Source organism: Mustelus asterias, unplaced genomic scaffold, assembly GCF_964213995.1.
Source record: "Mustelus asterias unplaced genomic scaffold, sMusAst1.hap1.1 HAP1_SCAFFOLD_945, whole genome shotgun sequence".
NCBI lineage: Eukaryota > Metazoa > Chordata > Chondrichthyes > Carcharhiniformes > Triakidae > Mustelus > Mustelus asterias.
Window position 1 is genome coordinate 128279 of NW_027590891.1, and position 21389 is coordinate 149667.

Here is a 21389-nt window from a genome sequence, read left to right on the forward strand (position 1 = left end):
CATCCTGTCCTGTTGGGTGTCTGGGGTATTTCATTCTTAACCTTTTATCCTTATCTCTTAGTTTATCAGATTTTTATGTCTGCCTTGGCCGAATTGGTAATATTTCAGTGATAGCTTGGTTTTGATAACCCACTCTCTGTCTCGTTTCATAGGGATCTTGATCTTCCTTGGCCAGTTTAAAATGCAGCTATGCGCTGTTGCTAGGCAGATTAGGGATCTTCCGTAGTTTCTGAAATTCGTGAGTCTCTCAGCTGTGCAGGGGGAGACCCGATTGAATATCCATCCGGGGGTGCCCCTCTGCATTGTTGGCCCGTTATGAGTGGTGCCAATTAGTCCAATAAAAATATATTTGATGATACAAATATGGTTTTCTGGAAAATTTCCTCCTTCAAGGGGTTCAGGGTGGTTTATATATAGGATAACAGATACCCGGGAGTGAGTTACTGACTGGAAACTAATTGAGGGTTTCGGGGTGGTTTATATATAGAATAACAGATACCCGGGAGCGAGTTACAGACTGGAATCTAATCGAGAGGGTTTCGTCACAATGGGGCTGATGATCTCTCTCTCTCTCTCTCTCTCTCACAGATGGGTGCCTATCACACCATTGAGCTGGAATTAAACCGGAAGTTTACACTAGCCAAGAAACAGTGGGACAGCGTGGTCCTTGAACGAATAGGTGTGTGTCTTTCGAAGACTGGTGTTCCCTCTCCCCAGGTCCTGTTAGTTCGCCTGTCGAGAACGATCAGCTTCGTGCAAAGTAGGTCCATTCAAAAGTCTGACAGCAGCAGGGAAGAAGCTGTTCTTGAGTCGGTCGGTACGTGACCTCAGACTTTTGTACCTTTTTCCCGACGGAAGAAGGTGGAAGAGAGAATGTCCGGGGTCCGTGGGGTCCTTGATTATGCCGGCTGCTTTTCCCCGAGGCAGTGGGAAGTGTAGACGGAGTCAGTGGAAAGTGGATGAAGGGAAGGCGGTGGATGTTGTCTACCTGGATTTCAGCAAGGCCTTTGACAAGGTCCCTCATGGGAGGTTAGTTAGGAAGGTTCAGTCGCTGGGTATACATGGGGAGGTAGTAAATTGGATTAGACACTGGCTCAATGGAGGAAGCCAGAGAGTGGTAGTGGAGGATTGCTTCTCTGAGTGGAGGCCTGTGACTAGTGGTGTGCCGCAGGGATCGGTGTTGGGTCCATTGTTGTTTTGTCATCTATATCAACGATCTGGATGATAATGTGGTAAATTGGATCAGCAAGTTTTATGCCGGCTGCTTTTCCCCGAGGGAAGTGTAGACGGAGTCAATGGATGGGAGGCTGGTTTGCGTGATGGGATTGGGCTACATTCACGACCCTTTGTAGTTCCTTGCGGTCTTGGGCAGAGCAGGAGCCCCAGACCGAGCTGTGATACAACCAGAAAGGATGCTTTCTATGGGGCGTCTGTGAAAGCTGAGAAGGGGGTGGGTGTGCCACCATCTTGAATCTGCTGTGTCGTGTAGGTCCACCCACAACGCTGTTAGGGAGGGAGTTCGGGGATTTTGACCCCAGCAACAGCGAAGGAACAGCCAATATATATTTTGTGGATGTGTGTGTGTCCGAGGTGGCGGATTTGGAACGTGCTACAATTCCCACTCATTCACAAAATAAAACAGAATTTCAGTCACTCTGCCTCAATTACAACCTTGTTTGGGGTCTTCTGGAATATTCTGGGCCTTCTCTGTCGATCCTGCTGTCTGAAACCTCTGTCTCCTTTGGTACCTTTGCTATCGAGATGGTGTTTTCTCTTGATGTGGAAATGCCGGCGTTGGACTGGGGTAAACACAGTCAGAGTTTTAACAACACCAGGTTGAAGTCCAACAGGTTTATTGGGCCGCAAATGCCACGAGCTTTCGGAGCGCTGCTCCTTCGTCAGATGGAGTGGAAATCCGCTCTCAAACGGGGCACACAGAGACACAAAATCAAGTTACAGAATACTGATTAGAATGCGAATGCTGATCAGGTCTTAAAGATACAGACAATGCGAGTGGAGGGGCAAGGCTATTCCCTTCCTGTGGGGGAAGCACTTCAGCCGTCACGGGCATTCAGCCTCTGATCTTCGGGGAAGCGTTCTCCAAGGCGTCCTTCACGACAGCGCAGAGTCGCTGAGCAGAAACTGATAGCCAAGTTCCGCACACATGAGGACGGCCTAAACCGGGATCTTGGGTTCATGTCACGCTATCTGTAACCCCCCCACAGCTTGCCTCCTGGACTTGCAGAATCTCACTGGCTGTCCTGTCTGGAGACGATACACATCTCTTTAACCTGTGCCTAATGCTCCCTCCACTCACATTGTCTGGATCTTTACGATCTAGTAAGAAGTTTAACAACACCAGGTTAAAGTCCCAACAGGTTTATTTGGTAGCAAAAGCCACACAAGCTTTCGAAGCTCTAAGCCCCTTCTTCAGGTGAGTGGGAATTCTGTTCACAAACAGGGCTTATAAAGACACAGACTCAATTTACATGAATAATGGTTGGAATGCGAATACTTACAACTAATCCAGTCTTTAAGAAACAAAACAATGGGAGTGGAGAGAGCATCAAGACAGGCTAAAAAGATGTGTATTGTCTCCAGACAAGACAGCCAGTGAAACTCTGCAGGTCCACGCAACTGTGGGGGTTACAGATAGTGTGACATGAACCCAATAAGATCTTTAAGATCAAGTCCGCTGTAAAGATTCGCATTCTAATCGGTATTCAGTAACGTGATTTTGTGTCTCCGTGCCCTGTTTGAGAGCAGATATCCACTCCATCTGACGAATCGCAGACGAATGGCAGTTATCCCACTGGCATAACTACAGGGTTCGTGGTGGGAGATACAGGAAGGATATCAGAGGTAGGTTCTTTTACGCAGAGAGTGGTCGGGGTGTGGAATGGAATGCCTGCAGCGATGGTGGGGTCAGACACTTTAGGAACATTTAAGCGGTTATTGGATAGGCACATGGAGCACACCAGGATGATAGGGAGTGGGATAGCTTGATCTTGGTTTCAGATAAAGCTCGGCACAACATGGTGGGCCGAAGGGCCTGTTCTGTGCTGTACTGTGTTCTATGCCCTCTTTTATACCGTCAATTTCAAATTCAAAAGGTTCTTGGTATCTTAAGTGCCTGATTTAAACTGTGGAGTGCCTGATTTAAACTGTGTGGAATGGACTGCCTGCAGTGATAGTGGAGTCAGACACTTTAGGAACATTTAAGCGGTTATTGGATAGGCACATGGAGCACACCAGGATGATAGGGAGTGGGATAGCTAGATCTTGGTTTCAGATAAAGCTCGGCACAACATGGTGGGCCGAAGGGCCTGTTCTGTGCTGTACTGTTCTGTGTTCTATGCCCTCTTTTATACCGTCAATTTCAAATTCAAAAGGTTCTTGGTATCTTAAGTGCCTGATTTAAACTGTGGAGTGCCTGATTTAAACTGTGTGGAATGGACTGCCTGCAGTGATAGTGGAGTCAGACACTTTAGGAACATTTAAGCGGTTATTGGATAGGCACATGGAGCACACCAGGATGATAGGGAGTGGGATAGCTAGATCTTGGTTTCAGATAAAGCTCGGCACAACATGGTGGGCCGAAGGGCCTGTTCTGTGCTGTACTGTTCTGTGTTCTATGCCCTCTTTTATGCCGTCAATTTCAAATTCAAAAGGTTCTTGGTATCTTAAGTGCCTGATTTATACTGTGGAGTGCCTGATTTAAACTGTGTGGAATGGACTGCCTGCAGTGATGGTGGAGTCAGACACTTTAGGAACATTTAAGCGGTTATTGGATAGGCACATGGAGCACACCAGGATGGTAGGGAGTGGGATAGCTTGATCTTGGTTTCAGATAAAGCTCGGCACAACATGGTGGGCCGAAGGGCCTGTTCTGTGCTGTACTGTTCTGTGTTCTATGCCCTCTTTTATGCCGTCAATTTCAAATTCAAAAGGTTCTTGGTATCTTAAGTGCCTGATTTAAACTGAGTGGCGGAATTCAACAAGAATTGATGTCTGAGTAACGCTGCTGCTTCGATACAAATGTTTAATTTTGGGACTCCAGAGGCTTTCCCGATCGATCCTTCTGTCCGGAACTTCTCTGGAACCTCCGCCATCAAGATGGTGCCTCCTGATCAGGCGTAAATGAGGCTGTTCGGCTAACCGCTGGCAGTCACCTCCGCTTATTCTCCCACTGCCTTCTTCTCTTATTCCTGTAATGACAGATCAACATCGACTTGACTGTGCAACATCTCTCTCTGTCTCTCTCTGCCCCCAGAACAGGCCTGTGACCCCGGGCACAATGCAGACTTGGCGGCGGTCGTGATGCAGGAAGGACTGGCGAACATCTGCCTCGTCACGTCCAGCATGACCGTCCTGCGGGCCAAAGTGGAGACCAACATCCCACGGAAACGCAGAGGCAGCTGCGCCCAACACGACAAGGTACGGGCGCGCCGTGACCCCCGGTCCCAGAGCGGGGAAGGATAGTGTCTCTAACGCACTGTGACACCCGGTCCCAGAGGGGGGAAAGGACAGTGTATCTAACACACTGTGACACCCGGTCCCAGAGGGGGGAAAGGACAGTGTATCTAACGCACTGTGACACCCGGTCCCAGAGGGGGGAAAGGACAGTGTATCTAACGCACTGTGACACCCGGTCCCAGAGGGGGGAAAGGACAGTGTATCTAACGCACTGTGACACCCGGTCCCAGAGGGGGGAAAGGACAGTGTATCTAACGCACTGTGACACCCGGTCCCAGAGGGGGGAAAGGACAGTGTATCTAACGCACTGTGACTCCCAGTCCCAGAGGGGGAAAGGACAGTGTATCTAACGCACTGTGACACCCGGTCCCAGAGGGGGAAAGGACAGTGTATCTAACGCACTGTGACACCCGGTCCCAGAGGGGGGAAAGGACAGTGTATCTAACGCACTGTGACACCCGGTCCCAGAGGGGGAAAGGACAGTGTGTCTAACGCACTGTGACACCCGGTCCCAGAGGGGGAAAGGACAGTGTATCTAACGCACTGTGACACCCGGTCCCAGAGGGGGGAAAGGACAGTGTATCTAACGCACTGTGACACCCGGTCCCAGAGGGGGAAAGGACAGTGTATCTAACACACAGTGACACCCGGTCCCAGAGGGGGGAAAGGACAGTGTATCTAACGCACTGTGACACCCGGTCCCAGAGGGGGAAAGGACAGTGTATCTAACGCACTGTGACACCCGGTCCCAGAGGGGGAAAGGACAGTGTATCTAACGCACTGTGACACCGATTCCCAGAGGGGGAGAGGACAGTGTATCTAACGCACTGTGACACCCGGTCCCAGAGGGGGAAAGGACAGTGTATCTAACGCACTGTGACACCCGGTCCCAGAGGGGGAAAGGACAGTGTATCTAACGCACTGTGACACCCGGTCCCAGAGGGGGAAAGGACAGTGTATCTAGCGCACTGTGACACCCGGTCCCAGAGGGTGGAAAGGACAGTGTATCTAACGCACTGTGACACCCGGTCCCAGAGGGGGAAAGGACAGTGTATCTAACGCACTGTGACACCGATTCCCAGAGGGGGAGAGGACAGTGTATCTAACGCACTGTGACACCCGGTCCCAGAGGGGGAAAGGACAGTGTATCTAACGCACTGTGACACCCGGTCCCAGAGGGGGAAAGGACAGTGTATCTAACGCACTGTGACACCCGGTCCCAGAGGGGGAAAGGACAGTGTATCTAGCGCACTGTGACACCCGGTCCCAGAGGGTGGAAAGGACAGTGTATCTAACGCACTGTGACACCCGGTCCCAGAGGGGGAAAGGACAGTGTATCTAACGCACTGTGACACCCGGTCCCAGAGGGGGAAAGGACAGTGTATCTAACGCACTGTGACACCCGGTCCCAGAGGAGGAAAGGACAGTGTATCTAACGCACTGTGACACCCGGTCCCAGAGGGGGAAAGGACAGTGTATCTAACGCACTGTGACACCCGGTCCCAGAGGGGGAAAGGACAGTGTATCTAACGCACTGTGACACCCGGTCCCAGAGGGGGAAAGGACAGTGTATCTAACGCACTGTGACACCCGGTCCCAGAGGGGGAAAGGACAGTGTATCTAACGCACTGTGACACCCGGTCCCAGAGGGGGAATGGACAGTGTATCTAACGCACTGTGACACCCGGTCCCAGAGGGGGAAAGGACAGTGTATCTAACGCACTGTGACACCCGGTCCCAGAGGGGGAAAGGACAAGTGTATCTAACGCACTGTGACACCCGGTCCCAGAGGGGGAAAGGACAGTGTATCTAACGCACTGTGACACCCGGTCCCAGAGGGGGAAAGGACAGTGTATCTAACGCACTGTGACACCCGGTCCCAGAGGGGGAATGGACAGTGTATCTAACGCACTGTGACACCCGGTCCCAGAGGGGGAAAGGACAGTGTATCTAACGCACTGTGACACCCGGTCCCAGAGGGGGAAAGGACAAGTGTATCTAACGCAGTGTGACACCCAGTCCCAGAGGGGGGAAAGGACAGTGTATCTAACGGACTGTGACACCCGGTCCCAGAGGGGGGAAAGGACAGTGTATCTAACACACTGTGACACCCGGTCCCAGAGGGGGAAAGGACAGTGTATCTAACGCACTGTGACACCCGGTCCCAGAGGGGGAAAGGACAGTGTATCTAACGCACTGTGACACCCGGTCCCAGAGGGGGAAAGGACAGTGTATCTAACGCACTGTGACACCCGGTCCCAGAGGGGGAAAGGACAGTGTATCTAACGCACTGTGACACCCGGTCCCAGAGGGGGAAAGGACAGTGTATCTAACGCACTGTGACACCCGGTCACAGAGGGGGAGAGGACAGTGTATCTAACGCACTGTGACACCCGGTCCCAGAGGGGGGAAAGGACAAGTGTATCTAACGCAGTGTGACACCCAGTCCCAGAGGGGGGAAAGGACAGTGTATCTAACGCACTGTGACACCCGGTCCCAGAGGGGGAAAGGACAGTGTATCTAACGCACTGCTACCCGGTCCCAGAGGGGGAAAGGACAGTGTATCTAACGCACTGTGACACCCGGTCCCAGAGGGGGGAAAGGACAGTGTATCTAACGCTCTGTGACACCCAGTCCCAGAGGGGGAAAGGACAGTATCTAACGCACTGTGACACCCGGTCCCAGAGGGGGGAAAGGACAGTGTATCTAACGCACTGTGACACCCGGTCCCAGAGGGGGAAAGGACAGTGTGTCTAACGCTCTGTGACACCCAGTCCCAGAGGGGGAAAGGACAGTATCTAACGCACTGTGACACCCGGTCCCAGAGGGGGAAAGGACAGTGTATCTAACGCACTGTGACACCCGGTCTCAGAGGGGGAAAGGACAGTGTATCTAACGCACTGTGACACCCGGTCCCAGAGGGGGGAATGGACAGTGTATCTAACGCACTGTGACACCCGGTCCCAGAGGGGGAAAGGACAGTGTATCTAACGCACTGTGACACCCGTTCCCAGAGGGGGAAAGGACAGTGTATCTAACGCACTGTGACACCCGGTCCCAGAGGGGGAAAGGACAGTGTATCTAACGCACTGTGACACCCGGTCCCAGAGGGGGGAAAGGACAGTGTATCTAACGCACTGTGACACCCGGTCCCAGAGGGGGAAAGGACAGTGTATCTAACGCACTGTGACACCCGGTCCCAGAGGGGGAAAGGACAGTGTATCTAACGCACTGTGACACCCGGTCCCAGAGGGGGGAAAGGACAGTGTATCTAACGCACTGTGACACCTGCTCCCAGAGGGGGAAAGGACAGTGTATCTAACGCACTGTGACACCCGGTCCCAGAGGGGGAAAGGACAGTGTATCTAACGCACTGTGACACCCAGTCCCAGAGGGGGAAAGGACAGTGTATCTAACGCACTGTGACACCCGGTCCCAGAGGGGGAAAGGACAGTGTATCTAACGCACTGTGACACCTGGTCCCAGAGGGGGAAAGGACAGTGTATCTAACGCACTGTGACACCCGGTCCCAGAGGGGGAACGGACAGTGTACCTAACGCACTGTGACACCCGGTCCCAGAGGGGGAAAGGACAGTGTACCTCAGGGTTGTGGACGGGAATGATGCTTCTGTTTTCGATTTCAGGCTCTGGACAGGTTCTACGAGGCGGTGATGCAGGGAATTATTCGACACATTAACTTTGATGGTAAGTGCTGTGTTTCGAGGACAGCGCTCAGAGCGCCCTCGGCGTCCCCGCTCTGTCTGTGGCTGCGTCTCCGTGTGTGTCAGGGCGCGAGCGACTCCGCGTCCACGTGCATGTGGTGGACTGTGTTGGTTCGCGCCCTGTGTTTCTCGTGCCCTCTCGCTCTCGTTCCCTCCTTTCCCTTCCTCTCTCGTTCCCTCTCTCTGACAATCGCCTCGTGTCTGTCGCTCCACCTCTCCCTCCCCCTTTTTCCTGCACCCACTCCGCACCCCTCCCTCCCTCGCTCCCTTGTCCACTCACCTGATGCCTTGACGGGTTGATGGCTCTCTCAATCTCTCGGTCTGTCTCGCACTCGCTCTCGGACCCTCCCGCTCCCTCCCTCCCTCCCGCTCCCTCCCTCCCTCCCGCTCCCTCCCTCCCTCCCGCTCCCTCCCTCCCTCCCGCTCCCTCCCTCCCTCCCGCTCCCTCCCTCCCTCCCGCTCCCTCCCTCCCGCTCCCTCCCTCCCTCCCGCTCCCTCCCTCCCTCCCGCTCCCTCCCTCCCTCCCGCTCCCTCCCTCCCTCCCGCTCCCTCCCTCCCGCTCCCTCCCTCCCTCCCGCTCCCTCCCTCCCTCCCGCTCCCTCCCTCCCTCCCGCTCCCTCCCTCCCTCCCGCTCCCTCCCTCCCTCCCGCTCCCTCCCTCCCTCCCGCTCCCTCCCTCCCTCCCGCTCCCTCCCTCCCTCCCGCTCCCTCCCTCCCTCCCGCTCCCTCCCTCCCTCCCGCTCCCTCCCTCCCTCCCGCTCCCTCCCTCCCTCCCGCTCCCTCCCTCCCGCTCCCTCCCGCTCCCTCCCTCCCGCTCCCTCCCGCTCCCTCCCTCCCGCTCCCTCCCTCCCGCTCCCTCCCTCCCGCTCCCTCCCTCCCGCTCCCTCCCGCTCCCTCCCGCTCCCTCCCTCCCGCTCCCTCCCTCCCGCTCCCTCCCTCCCGCTCCCTCCCTCCCGCTCCCTCCCTCCCGCTCCCTCCCTCCCGCTCCCTCCCTCCCGCTCCCTCCCTCCCGCTCCCTCCCTCCCGCTCCCTCTCTCCCGCTCCCTCCCTCCCGCTCCCTCCCTCCCGCTCCCTCCCTCCCGCTCCCTCCCTCCCGCTCCCTCCCTCCCGCTCCCTCCCTCCCTCCCGCTCCCTCCCTCCCTCCCGCTCCCTCCCTCCCTCCCGCTCCCTCCCTCCCTCCCGCTCCTTCCCTCCCTCCCGCTCCCTCCCTCCCTCCCGCTCCCTCCCTCCCTCCCGCTCCTTCCCTCCCTCCCTCCCGCTCCTTCCCTCCCTCCCTCCCGCTCCCTCCCTCCCTCCCGCTCCCTCCCTCCCTCCCGCTCCCTCCCTCCCTCCCGCTCCCTCCCTCCCTCCCGCTCCCTCCCTCCCGCTCCCTCCCTCCCGCTCCCTCCCTCCCGCTCCCTCCCTCCCGCTCCCTCCCGCTCCCTCCCTCCCGCTCCCTCCCGCTCCCTCCCTCCCGCTCCCTCCCGCTCCCTCCCTCCCGCTCCCTCCCTCCCGCTCCCTCCCTCCCGCTCCCTCCCTCCCGCTCCCTCCCTCCCGCTCCCTCCCTCCCGCTCCCTCCCTCCCGCTCCCTCCCTCCCGCTCCCTCCCTCCCTCCCGCTCCCTCCCTCCCTCCCGCTCCCTCCCTCCCTCCCTCCCGCTCCCTCCCTCCCTCCCGCTCCCTCCCTCCCTCCCGCTCCCTCCCTCCCTCCCGCTCCCTCCCTCCCCTCCCGCTCCCTCCCTCCCTCCCTCCCGCTCCCTCCCCTCCCTCCCTCCCGCTCCCTCCCTCCCTCCCGCTCCCCTCCCTCCCTCCCGCTCCCTCCCTCCCTCCCGCTCCCTCCCTCCCGCTCCCTCCCTCCCGCTCCCTCCCTCCCTCCCGCTCCCTCCCTCCCTCCCGCTCCCTCCCTCCCTCCCGCTCCCTCCCTCCCTCCCGCTCCCTCCCTCCCTCCCGCTCCCTCCCTCCCTCCCGCTCCCTCCCCCCCTCCCGCTCCCTCCCTCCCTCCCGCTCCCTCCCTCCCTCCCGCTCCCTCCCTCCCTCCCGCTCCCTCCCTCCCTCCCGCTCCCTCCCTCCCTCCCGCTCCCTCCCTCCCTCCCGCTCCCTCCCTCCCTCCCGCTCCCTCCCTCCCTCCCGCTCCCTCCCTCCCTCCCGCTCCCTCCCTCCCTCCCTCCCGCTCCCTCCCTCCCTCCCTCCCGCTCCCTCCCTCCCTCCCTCCCGCTCCCTCCCTCCCTCCCTCCCGCTCCCTCCCTCCCTCCCGCTCCCTCCCTCCCTCCCGCTCCCTCCCTCCCTCCCGCTCCCTCCCTCCCGCTCCCTCCCTCCCGCTCCCTCCCTCCCGCTCCCTCCCTCCCTCCCGCCTCCCTCCTCCCTCCCTCCCTCCCTCCCTCCCGCTCCCTCCCTCCCGCTCCCTCCCTCCCGCTCCCTCCCTCCCGCTCCCTCCCTCCCTCCCGCTCCCCTCCCTCCCTCCCGCTCCCTCCCTCCCTCCCCGCTCCCTCCCTCCCTCCCGCTCCCTCCCTCCCTCCCGCTCCCTCCCTCCCTCCCGCTCCCTCTCTCCCTCCCGCTCCCTCCCTCCCTCCCGCTCCCTCCCTCCCTCCCGCTCCCTCCCTCCCTCCCGCTCCCTCCCTCCCGCTCCCTCCCTCCTGCTCCCTCCCTCCCTCCCGCTCCCTCCCTCCCTCCCTCCCGCTCCCTCCCTCCCTCCCGCTCCCTCCCTCCCTCCCGCTCCCTCCCTCCCTCCCGCTCCCTCCCTCCCTCCCGCTCCCTCCCTCCCTCCCGCTCCCTCCCTCCCTCCCCGCTCCCTCCCTCCCGCTCCCTCCCCCCCTCCCGCTCCCTCCCTCCCTCCCGCTCCCTCCCTCCCTCCCGCTCCCTCCCTCCCTCCCGCTCCCTCCCTCCCTCCCGCTCCCTCCCTCCCTCCCGCTCCCTCCCTCCCTCCCGCTCCCTCCCTCCCTCCCGCTCCCTCCCTCCCTCCCTCCCTCCCGCTCCCTCCCTCCCTCCCTCCCGCTCCCTCCCTCCCTCCCGCTCCCTCCCTCCCTCCCGCTCCCTCCCTCCCTCCCTCCCGCTCCCTCCCTCCCTCCCTCCCGCTCCCTCCCTCCCTCCCGCTCCCTCCCGCTCCCTCCCTCCCTCCCGCTCCCTCCCTCCCTCCCGCTCCCTCCCTCCCTCCCGCTCCCTCCCTCCCTCCCGCTCCCTCCCTCCCTCCCGCTCCCTCCCTCCCGCTCCCTCCCTCCCTCCCGCTCCCTCCCTCCCTCCCGCTCCCTCCCTCCCTCCCGCTCCCTCCCTCCCTCCCGCTCCCTCCCTCCCGCTCCCTCCCTCCCTCCCGCTCCCTCCCTCCCGCTCCCTCCCTCCCTCCCGCTCCCTCCCTCCCTCCCGCTCCCTCCCTCCCTCCCGCTCCCTCCCTCCCTCCCGCTCCCTCCCTCCCTCCCGCTCCCTCCCTCCCTCCCGCTCCCTCCCTCCCGCTCCCTCCCTCCCGCTCCTTCCCTCCCGCTCCCTCCCTCCCGCTCCCTCCCTCCCGCTCCCTCCCTCCCGCTCCCTCCCTCCCGCTCCCTCCCTCCCGCTCCCTCCCTCCCGCTCCCTCCCTCCCGCTCCTCCCTCCCGCTCCCTCCCTCCCGCTCCCTCCCTCCCGCTCCCTCCCTCCCGCTCCCTCCCTCCCTCCCGCTCCCTCCCTCCCCTCCCGCTCCCTCCCTCCCTCCCGCTCCCTCCCTCCCCGCTCCCTCCCTCCCGCTCCCTCCCTCCCTCCCGCTCCCTCCCTCCCTCCCGCTCCCTCCCTCCCGCTCCCTCCCTCCCTCCCGCTCCCTCCCTCCCGCTCCCTCCCTCCCGCTCCCTCCCTCCCTCCCGCTCCCTCCCTCCCTCCCGCTCCCTCCCTCCCTCCCGCTCCCTCCCTCCCTCCCGCTCCCTCCCTCCCTCCCGCTCCCTCCCTCCCTCCCGCTCCCTCCCTCCCGCTCCCTCCCTCCCTCCCGCTCCCTCCCTCCCTCCCGCTCCCTCCCTCCCTCCCGCTCCCTCCCCCCTCCCGCTCCCTCCCTCCCTCCCGCTCCCTCCCTCCCTCCCGCCTCCCTCCCTCCCTCCCGCTCCCTCCCTCCCTCCCGCTCCCTCCCTCCCTCCCGCTCCTCCCTCCCTCCCGCTCCCTCCCTCCCTCCCGCTCCCTCCCTCCCTCCCGCTCCCTCCCTCCCTCCCGCTCCCTCCCTCCCTCCCTCCCGCTCCCTCCCTCCCTCCCTCCCGCTCCCTCCCTCCCTCCCTCCCGCTCCCTCCCTCCCTCCCTCCCGCTCCCTCCCTCCCTCCCGCTCCCTCCCTCCCTCCCGCTCCCTCCCTCCCTCCCTCCCGCTCCCTCCCTCCCTCCCGCTCCCTCCCTCCCTCCCGCTCCCTCCCTCCCTCCCTCCCTCCCGCTCCCTCCCTCCCTCCCGCTCCCTCCCTCCCGCTCCCTCCCTCCCTCCCGCTCCCTCCCTCCCTCCCGCTCCCTCCCTCCCTCCCGCTCCCTCCCTCCCTCCCGCTCCCTCCCTCCCGCTCCCTCCCTCCCGCTCCCTCCCTCCCTCCCGCTCCCTCCCTCCCGCTCCCTCCCTCCCTCCCTCCCTCCCGCTCCCTCCCTCCCTCCCGCTCCCTCCCTCCCTCCCGCTCCCTCCCTCCCTCCCGCTCCCTCCCTCCCGCTCCCTCCCTCCCGCTCCCTCCCTCCCGCTCCCTCCCTCCCTCCCGCTCCCTCCCGCTCCCTCCCTCCCTCCCGCTCCCTCCCTCCCTCCCGCTCCCTCCCTCCCCTCCCGCTCCCTCCCTCCCTCCCGCTCCCTCCCTCCCTCCCGCTCCCTCCCTCCCTCCCGCTCCCTCCCTCCCTCCCGCTCCCTCCCTCCCTCCCGCTCCCTCCCTCCCTCCCGCTCCCTCCCTCCCTCCCGCTCCCTCCCTCCCTCCCGCTCCCTCCCTCCCTCCCGCTCCCTCCCTCCCTCCCGCTCCCTCCCTCCCTCCCGCTCCCTCCCTCCCCTCCCGCTCCCTCCCTCCCTCCCGCTCCCTCCCTCCCTCCCGCTCCCTCCCTCCCTCCCTCCCGCTCCCTCCCTCCCTCCCTCCCGCTCCCTCCCTCCCTCCCGCTCCCTCCCTCCCTCCCTCCCGCTCCCTCCCTCCCTCCCGCTCCCTCCCTCCCGCTCCCTCCCTCCCGCTCCCTCCCTCCCTCCCGCTCCCTCCCTCCCTCCCGCTCCCTCCCTCCCTCCCGCTCCCTCCCTCCCTCCCGCTCCCTCCCTCCCTCCCGCTCCCTCCCTCCCTCCCTCCCGCTCCCTCCCTCCCGCTCCCTCCCTCCCTCCCGCTCCCTCCCTCCCTCCCGCTCCCTCCCTCCCTCCCGCTCCCTCCCTCCCTCCCGCTCCCCTCCCTCCCTCCCGCTCCCTCCCTCCCTCCCGCTCCCTCCCTCCCTCCCGCTCCCTCCCCCCCTCCCGCTCCCTCCCTCCCGCTCCCTCCCTCCCTCCCGCTCCCTCCCTCCCTCCCGCTCCCTCCCTCCCTCCCGCTCCCTCCCTCCCTCCCGCTCCCTCCCTCCCTCCCTCCCGCTCCCTCCCTCCCTCCCCGCTCCCTCCCTCCCTCCCTCCCGCTCCCTCCCTCCCTCCCTCCCGCTCCCTCCCTCCCTCCCTCCCGCTCCCTCCCTCCCTCCCGCTCCCTCCCTCCCTCCCTCCCGCTCCCTCCCTCCCTCCCTCCCTCCCTCCCTCCCTCCCTCCCTCCGCTCCCTCCCTCCCTCCCTCCCTCCCTCCCGCTCCCTCCCTCCCTCCCTCCCGCTCCCTCCCTCCCTCCCGCTCCCTCCCTCCCTCCCGCTCCCTCCCTCCCTCCCGCTCCCTCCCTCCCGCTCCCTCCCTCCCGCTCCCTCCCTCCCGCTCCCTCCCTCCCGCTCCCTCCCTCCCTCCCGCTCCCTCCCTCCCGCTCCCTCCCTCCCGCTCCCTCCCTCCCTCCCGCTCCCTCCCTCCCGCTCCCTCCCTCCCTCCCGCTCCCTCCCTCCCGCTCCCTCCCTCCCGCTCCCTCCCTCCCTCCCGCTCCCTCCCTCCCTCCCGCTCCCTCCCTCCCTCCCCCCCTCCCGCTCCCTCCCTCCCTCCCCCTCCCTCCCGCTCCCTCCCTCCCGCTCCCTCCCTCCCGCTCCCTCCCTCCCGCTCCCTCCCTCCCGCTCCCTCCCTCCTCCTCCCTCCCTCCCGCTCCCTCCCTCCCTCCCGCTCCCTCCCTCCCTCCCGCTCCCTCCCTCCCTCCCTCCCGCTCCCTCCCTCCCTCCCTCCCGCTCCCTCCCTCCCTCCCTCCCGCTCCCTCCCTCCCGCTCCCTCCCTCCCTCCCTCCCGCTCCCTCCCTCCCTCCCTCCCGCTCCCTCCCTCCCTCCCTCCCGCTCCCTCCCTCCCTCCCGCTCCCTCCCTCCCTCCCGCTCCCTCCCTCCCTCCCGCTCCCTCCCTCCCTCCCGCTCCCTCCCTCCCTCCCGCTCCCTCCCTCCCGCTCCCTCCCTCCCGCTCCCTCCCTCCCGCTCCCTCCCTCCCGCTCCCTCCCTCCCTCCCGCTCCCTCCCTCACTCCCTCCTCCCGCTCCCTCCCTCCCGCTCCCTCCCTCCCTCCCGCTCCCTCCCGCTCCCTCCCTCCCTCCCGCTCCCTCCCTCCCTCCCGCTCCCTCCCTCCCGCTCCCTCCCTCCCGCTCCCTCCCTCCCCGCTCCCTCCCTCCCGCTCCCTCCCTCCCGCTCCCTCCCTCCCGCTCCCTCCCTCCCGCTCTCCCCGCTCCCTCCCGCTCCCTCCCTTCCCGCTCCCTCCCTCCCGCTCCCTCCCTCCCGCTCCCTCCCTCCCGCTCCCTCCCTCCCGCTCCCTCCCTCCCGCTCCCTCCCTCCCGCTCCCTCCCTCCCGCTCCCTCCCTCCCGCTCCCTCTCTCCCGCTCCCTCCCTCCCGCTCCCTCCCTCCCGCTCCCTCCCTCCCGCTCCCTCCCTCCCGCTCCCTCCCTCCCGCTCCCTCCCTCCCTCCCGCTCCCTCCCTCCCTCCCGCTCCTTCCCTCCCTCCCGCTCCTTCCCTCCCTCCCTCCCGCTCCCTCCCTCCCGCTCCCTCCCTCCCTCCCGCTCCCTCCCTCCCGCTCCCTCCCTCCCTCCCGCTCCCTCCCTCCCTCCCGCTCCCTCCCTCCCTCCCGCTCCCTCCCTCCCGCTCCCTCCCTCCCGCTCCCTCCCTCCCGCTCCCTCCCTCCCGCTCCCTCCCTCCCTCCCTCCCGCTCCCTCCCTCCCTCCCGCTCCCTCCCTCCCTCCCGCTCCCTCCCTCCCTCCCGCTCCCTCCCTCCCTCCCGCTCCCTCCCTCCCTCCCGCTCCCTCCCTCCCGCTCCCTCCCTCCCTCCCGCTCCCTCCCTCCCTCCCGCTCCCTCCCTCCCTCCCGCTCTCCCGCTCCCTCCCTCCCTCCCGCTCCCTCCCTCCCGCTCCCTCCCTCCCTCCCTCCCGCTCCCTCCCTCCCTCCCGCTCCCTCCCTCCCTCCCGCTCCCTCCCTCCCTCCCGCTCCCTCCCTCCCTCCCTCCCGCTCCCTCCCTCCCTCCCGCTCCCTCCCTCCCTGCCGCTCCCTCCCTCCCGCTCCCTCCCTCCCGCTCCCTCCCTCCCTCCCGCCTCCCTCCCTCCCTCCCGCTCCCTCCCTCCCTCCCGCTCCCTCCCTCCCTCCCGCTCCCTCCCGCTCCCTCCCTCCCTCCCCGCTCCCTCCCTCCCTCCCTCCCTCCCGCTCCCTCCCTCCCTCCCGCTCCCTCCCTCCCGCTCCCTCCCTCCCGCTCCCTCCCTCCCCGCTCCCTCCCTCCCGCTCCCTCCCTCCCGCTCCCTCCCTCCCTCCCGCTCCCTCCCCCCCTCCCGCTCCCTCCCCCCTCCCGCTCCCTCCCTCCCTCCCGCTCCCTCCCTCCCTCCCGCTCCCTCCCTCCCTCCCGCTCCCTCCCTCCCTCCCGCTCCCTCCCTCCCTCCCGCTCCCTCCCTCCCGCTCCCTCCCTCCCGCTCCCTCCCTCCCTCCCGCTCCCTCCCTCCCTCCCGCTCCCTCCCTCCCTCCCGCTCCCTCCCTCCTCCCGCTCCCTCCCTCCCTCCCGCTCCCTCCCTCCCTCCCGCTCCCTCCCTCCCTCCCGCTCCCTCCCTCCCTCCCGCTCCCTCCCTCCCTCCCGCTCCCTCCCTCCCTCCCGCTCCCTCCCTCCCTCCCGCTCCCCTCCCTCCCTCCCGCTCCCTCCCTCCTCCCGCTCCCTCCCTCCCTCCCGCTCCCTCCCTCCCTCCCGCTCCCTCCCTCCCTCCCGCTCCCTCCCTTCCTCCCGCTCCCTCCCTCCCTCCCGCTCCCTCCCTCCCTCCCGCTCCCTCCCTCCCGCTCCCTCCCTCCCGCTCCCTCCCTCCCGCTCCCTTCCTCCCGCTCCCTCCCTCCCGCTCCCTCCCTCCCGCTCCCTCCCTCCCGCTCCCTCCCTCCCGCTCCCTCCCTCCCGCTCCCTCCCTCCCGCTCCCTCCCTCCCGCTCCCTCCCTCCCTCCCGCTCCCTCCCCTCCCTCCCGCTCCCTCCCTCCCGCTCCCTCCCTCTCCCTCCCTCCCGCTCCCTCCCTCCCTCCCCGCTCCTCCCTCCCACCCGCTCCCTCCCTCCCACCCCGCTCCCTCCCTCCCACCCGCTCCCTCCCTCCCGCTCCCTCCCTCCCTCCCACCCGCTCCCTCCCTCCCTCCCACCCGCTCCCTCCCTCCCTCCCACCCGCTCCCTCCCTCCCACCCGGCTCCCTCCCTCCCTCCCACCTGCTCCCTCCCTCCCTCCCTCCTGCTCCCTCCCTCCCTCCCTCCCCACCCGCTCCCTCCCTCCCTCCCTCCCTCCACCCGCTCCCTCCCTCCCTCCCTCCCACCCGCTCCCTCCCTCCCTCCCACCCGCTCCCTCCCTCCCACCCGCTCCCTCCCTCCCTCCCACCTGCTCCCTCCCTCCCACCCGCTCCCTCCTCCCTCCCACCCGCTCCTCCCTCCCACCCCGCTCCCTCCCTCCCTCCCACCCGCTCCCTCCCTCCCTCCCACCCGCTCCCTCCCTCCCTCCCACCCGCTCCCTCCCTCCCTCCCACCCGCTCCCTCCCTCCCTCCCACCCGCTCCCTCCCTCCCTCCCACCCGCTCCCTCCCTCCCCTCCCACCCGCTCCCTCCCTCCCTCCCTCCCTCCCACCCGCTCCCTCCCTCCCTCCCACCCGCTCCCTCCCTCCCTCCCACCCGCTCCCTCCCTCCCTCCCACCCGCTCCCTCCCTCCCTCCCACCCTCCCTCCCCCCGCTCCCTCCCTCCCACCCGCTCCCTCCCTCCCACCCGCTCCCTCCCTCCCACCCGCTCCCTCCCTCCCACCCGCTCCCTCCCTCCCACCCGCTCCCTCCCTCCCTCCCACCCGCTCCCTCCCTCCCTCCCACCCGCTCCCTCCCTCCCTCCCACCCGCTCCCTCCCTCCCACCCGCTCCCTCCCTCCCACCCGCTCCCTCCCTCCCTCCCGCTCCCTCCCTCCCTCCCTCCCTCCCTCCCGCTCCCTCCCTCCCTCCCACCCGCACCCTCCCTCCCTCCCACCCGCACCCTCCCCTCCCACCCGCTCCCTCCCCTCCCTCCCACCCGCTCCCTCCCTCCCTCCCACCCGCTCCCTCCCTCCCTCCCCACCCGCTCCCTCCCTCCCTCCCACCCGCTCCCTCCCTCCCACCCCGCTCCCTCCCTCCCTCCCGCTCCCTCCCTCCCTCCCTCCCGCTCCCTCCCTCCCTCCCTCCCGCTCCCTCCCTCCCTCCACCCGCTCCCTCCCTCCCACCCGCTCCCTCCCTCCCTCCCACCCGCTCCCTCCCTCCCTCCCACCCGCTCCCTCCCTCCCTCCCACCCGCTCCCTCCCTCCCTCCCACCCGCTCCCTCCCTCCCTCCACCCGCTCCCTCCCTCCCTCCCACCCGCTCCCTCCCTCCCTCCCACCCGCTCCCTCCCTCCCTCCCACCCGCTCCCTCCCTCCCTCCCACCCGCTCCCTCCCTCCCTCTCTCCCTCCCACCCGCTCCCCCCCTCCCTCTCACCCGCTCCCTCCCTCCCTCTCACCCACCCGCTCCCTCCCTCCCTCTCACCCACCCGCTCCCTCCCTCCCTCCCTCTCACCCACCCGCTCCCTCCCTCCCTCTCACCCACCCGCTCCCTCCCTCCCTCTCACCCACCCGCTCCCTCCCCTCCCTCTCACCCACCCGCTCCCTCCCTCCCTCCCTCCCACCCGCTCCCTCCCTCCCTCCCACCCGCTCCCTCCCTCCCTCCCACCCGCTCCCTCCCTCCCTCCCACCCGCTCCCTCCCTCCCTCCCACCCGCTCCCTCCCTCCCTCCCACCCGCTCCCTCCCTCCCTCCCACCCGCTCCCTCCCTCCCTCCCACCCGCTCCCTCCCTCCCTCCCACCCGCTCCCTCCCTCCCTCCCACCCGCTCCCTCCCTCCCTCCCACCCGCTCCCTCCCTCCCGCTCCCTCCCTCCCGCTCCCTCCCTCCCTCCCACCCGCTCCCTCCCTCCCTCCCACCCGCTCCCTCCCTCCCTCCCACCCGCTCCCTCCCTCCCTCCCACCCGCTCCCTCCCTCCCTCCCCGCTCCCTCCCTCCCTCCCGCTCCCTCCCTCCCTCCCGCTCCCTCCCTCCCACCCGCTCCCTCCCTCCCACCCGCTCCTCCCTCCCTCCCACCCGCTCCCTCCCTCCCTCCCTCCCACCCGCTCCCTCCCTCCCTCCCACCCGCTCCCTCCCTCCCTCCCACCCGCTCCCTCCCTCCCTCCCACCCGCTCCCTCCCTCCCTCCCACCCGCTCCCTCCCTCCCTCCCACCCGCTCCCTCCCTCCCTCCCACCCGCTCCCTCCCTCCCTCCCACCCGCTCCCTCCCTCCCTCCCTCCCTCCCTCCCTCCCACCCGCTCCCTCCCTCCCACCCGCTCCCTCCCTCCCACCCGCTCCCTCCCTCCCACCCGCTCCCTCCCTCCCTCCCTCCCCTCCCACCCGCTCCCTCCCTCCCTCCCACCCGCTCCCTCCCCTCCCTCCCACCCGCTCCCTCCCTCCCTCCCACCCGCTCCCTCCCTCCCTCCCACCCGCTCCCTCCCTCCTCCCACCCGCTCCCTCCCTCCCTCCCACCCGCTCCCTCCCTCCCTCCCACCCGCTCCCTCCCTCCCTCCCACCCCGCTCCCTCCCTCCCTCCCTCCCTCCCCCTCCCTCCCTCCCTCCCTCCCTCCCGCTCCCTCCCTCCCTCCCGCTCCCTCCCTCCCTCCCGCTCCCTCCCTCCCTCCCGCTCCCTCCCTCCCTCCCGCTCCCTCCCTCCCTCCCGCTCCCTCCCTCCCTCCCGCTCCCTCCCTCCCTCCCTCCCGCTCCCTCCCTCCCGCTCCCTCCCTCCCGCTCCCTCCCTCCCTCCCTCCCGCTCCCTCCCTCCCTCCCTCCCGCTCCCTCCCTCCCTCCCTCCCGCTCCCTCCCTCCCTCTCCCTCCCTCCCTCCCGCTCCCTCCCTCCCTCCCTCCCGCTCCCTCCCTCCCTCCCTCCCGCCTCCCTCCCTCCCTCCCTCCCCTCCTCCCTCTCCTCCCTCCCGCTCCCTCCCTCCCTCCCTCCCTCCCGCTCCCTCCCTCCCTCCCCTCCCGCTCCCTCCCTCCCTCCCGCTCCCTCCCTCCCTCCCTCCCTCCCTCCCTTCCCGCCGCTCCTCCTCTCCCTCCCGCCCTCCCTCCCTCCCTCCCTCCCTCCCGCTCCCCCTCCCCCCTCCCCCCCTCTCCCCCCCCCCTCTCCCCCCCCTCCACCCACCCCCCCCCCCCTCTCCTCCCCCCCGCTCCCTCCCCCTCTACCCCCCCCTCTCCCTCCCCCCTCTCCCTCCCCCCCCTCTCCTCCCCCCTCTCCCTCCCCCCCTCTCCTCCCCCCCTCTCTCTCCCCCTCTCCCCCCCCCCTCCCCCCCCTCCCTCCCCCCCCTCTCCCTCCCTCTCCCTCCCCCCCTCTCCCTCCCCCCCCTCTCCCTCCCCCCCTCTCCCTCCCCCCTCCCTCCCCCCCTCTCCCTCCCCCCCTCTCCCTCCCCCCCTCCCCCCCCCCCTCTCCCTCCCCCCCTCTCCCTCCCCCCCTCTCCCTCCCCCCCTCTCCCTCCCCCCCTCTCCCTCCCCCCTCTCCCTCCCCCCCTCTCCCTCCCCCCTCTCCCTCCCCCCTCTCCCTCCCCCCCTCTCCCTCCCCCCCTCTCCCTCCCCCCCCCTCCCTCCCCCCCTCTCCCTCCCCCCCTCTCCCTCCCCCCCTCTCCCTCCCCCCCTCTCCCTCCCCCCCACTCCCTCCCCCCCTCTCCCTCCCCCCCTCTCCCTCCCCCCCTCTCCCTCCCCCCCTCTCCCTCCCCCCCTCTCCCTCCCCCCCTCTCCCTCCCCCCCTCTCCCTCCCCCCCTCTCCCTCCCCCCCTCTCCCTCCCCCCCTCTCCCTCCCCCCCTCTCCCTCCCCCCCTCCTCCCTCCCCCCCTCTCCCTCCCCCCCTCTCCCTCCCCCCTCTCCCTCTCCCTCCCCCCCCTCCCCCCTCTCCCAATTCTCTCTGTCTCTCCGTCTCTCCCGCACTCCCCCCATTCCCCCCTCTCTCTCTCTCTCTCTCTCTCTCTGACACTCCCCCAATTCTCTCTGTCTCTCCGTCTCTCCCGCACTCCCCCCATTCCCCCCTCTCTCTCTCTCTCTCTCTCTCTCTGACACTCCCCCAATTCTCTCTGTCTCTCCGTCTCTCTCCCGCACTCCCCCCATTCCCCCCTCTCTCCTCTCTGACACTCCCCCAATTCTCTCTGTCTCTCCGTCTCTCCCGCACTCCCCCCATTCCCCCCTGACACTCCCCCAATTCTCTCTGTCTCTCCGTCTCTCTCCGTCTCTCCCGCACTCCCCCCATTCCCCCCCCCTCTCTCTCTCTCCCTCTCCTCTCTGACACTCCCCCTACGCAGTCTAACTCTCCCCCCTCTCTCCCGCACAGTGGTGAAGTGCGTCCTGGTGGCGAGCCCTGGCTTTGTGAAGGAACAGTTTTGTACTTACATGTTCGAACAGGCGGTCAAGGTGGACATTAAACTCATCCTGGAGAATCGCTCCAAGTTCATACAGATCCACTCATCATCGGGACACAAATACGCCCTCAAAGGTGAGAATCCCGTCACACCCAGAGACAGGAACAGCAAGGGGATTGGGATTGTGTACAGTGGGAGTGAACGGGAAGGGGATTGGGATTGTGTACAGTGGGAGTGAACGGGAAGGGGATTGGGATTGTGTACAGTGGGAGCGAACGGGAAGGGGATTGGGATTGTGTACAGTGGGAGTGAACGGGAAGGGGATTGGGATTGTGTACAGTGGGAGTGAACGGGAA

The 21389-nt window shown here is 66.9% G+C and overlaps 1 protein-coding gene across 1 annotated transcript in view; it reads left to right on the top strand.

Annotated features, from left to right (window-relative positions):
• LOC144487642 (protein pelota homolog) overlaps positions 1 to 21167 on the top strand; it is a gene marked incomplete at its 3' end in the record, with an annotated part of 35930 nt that extends 14763 nt beyond the window's left edge. The window contains 4 exon segments of the mRNA XM_078205719.1: positions 589 to 679; positions 4274 to 4437; positions 8121 to 8181; positions 21006 to 21167. Coding sequence (XP_078061845.1) covers positions 589 to 679; positions 4274 to 4437; positions 8121 to 8181; positions 21006 to 21167 — 478 coding nt within the window.
• Positions 21168 to 21389: the final 222 nt, after the last annotated feature.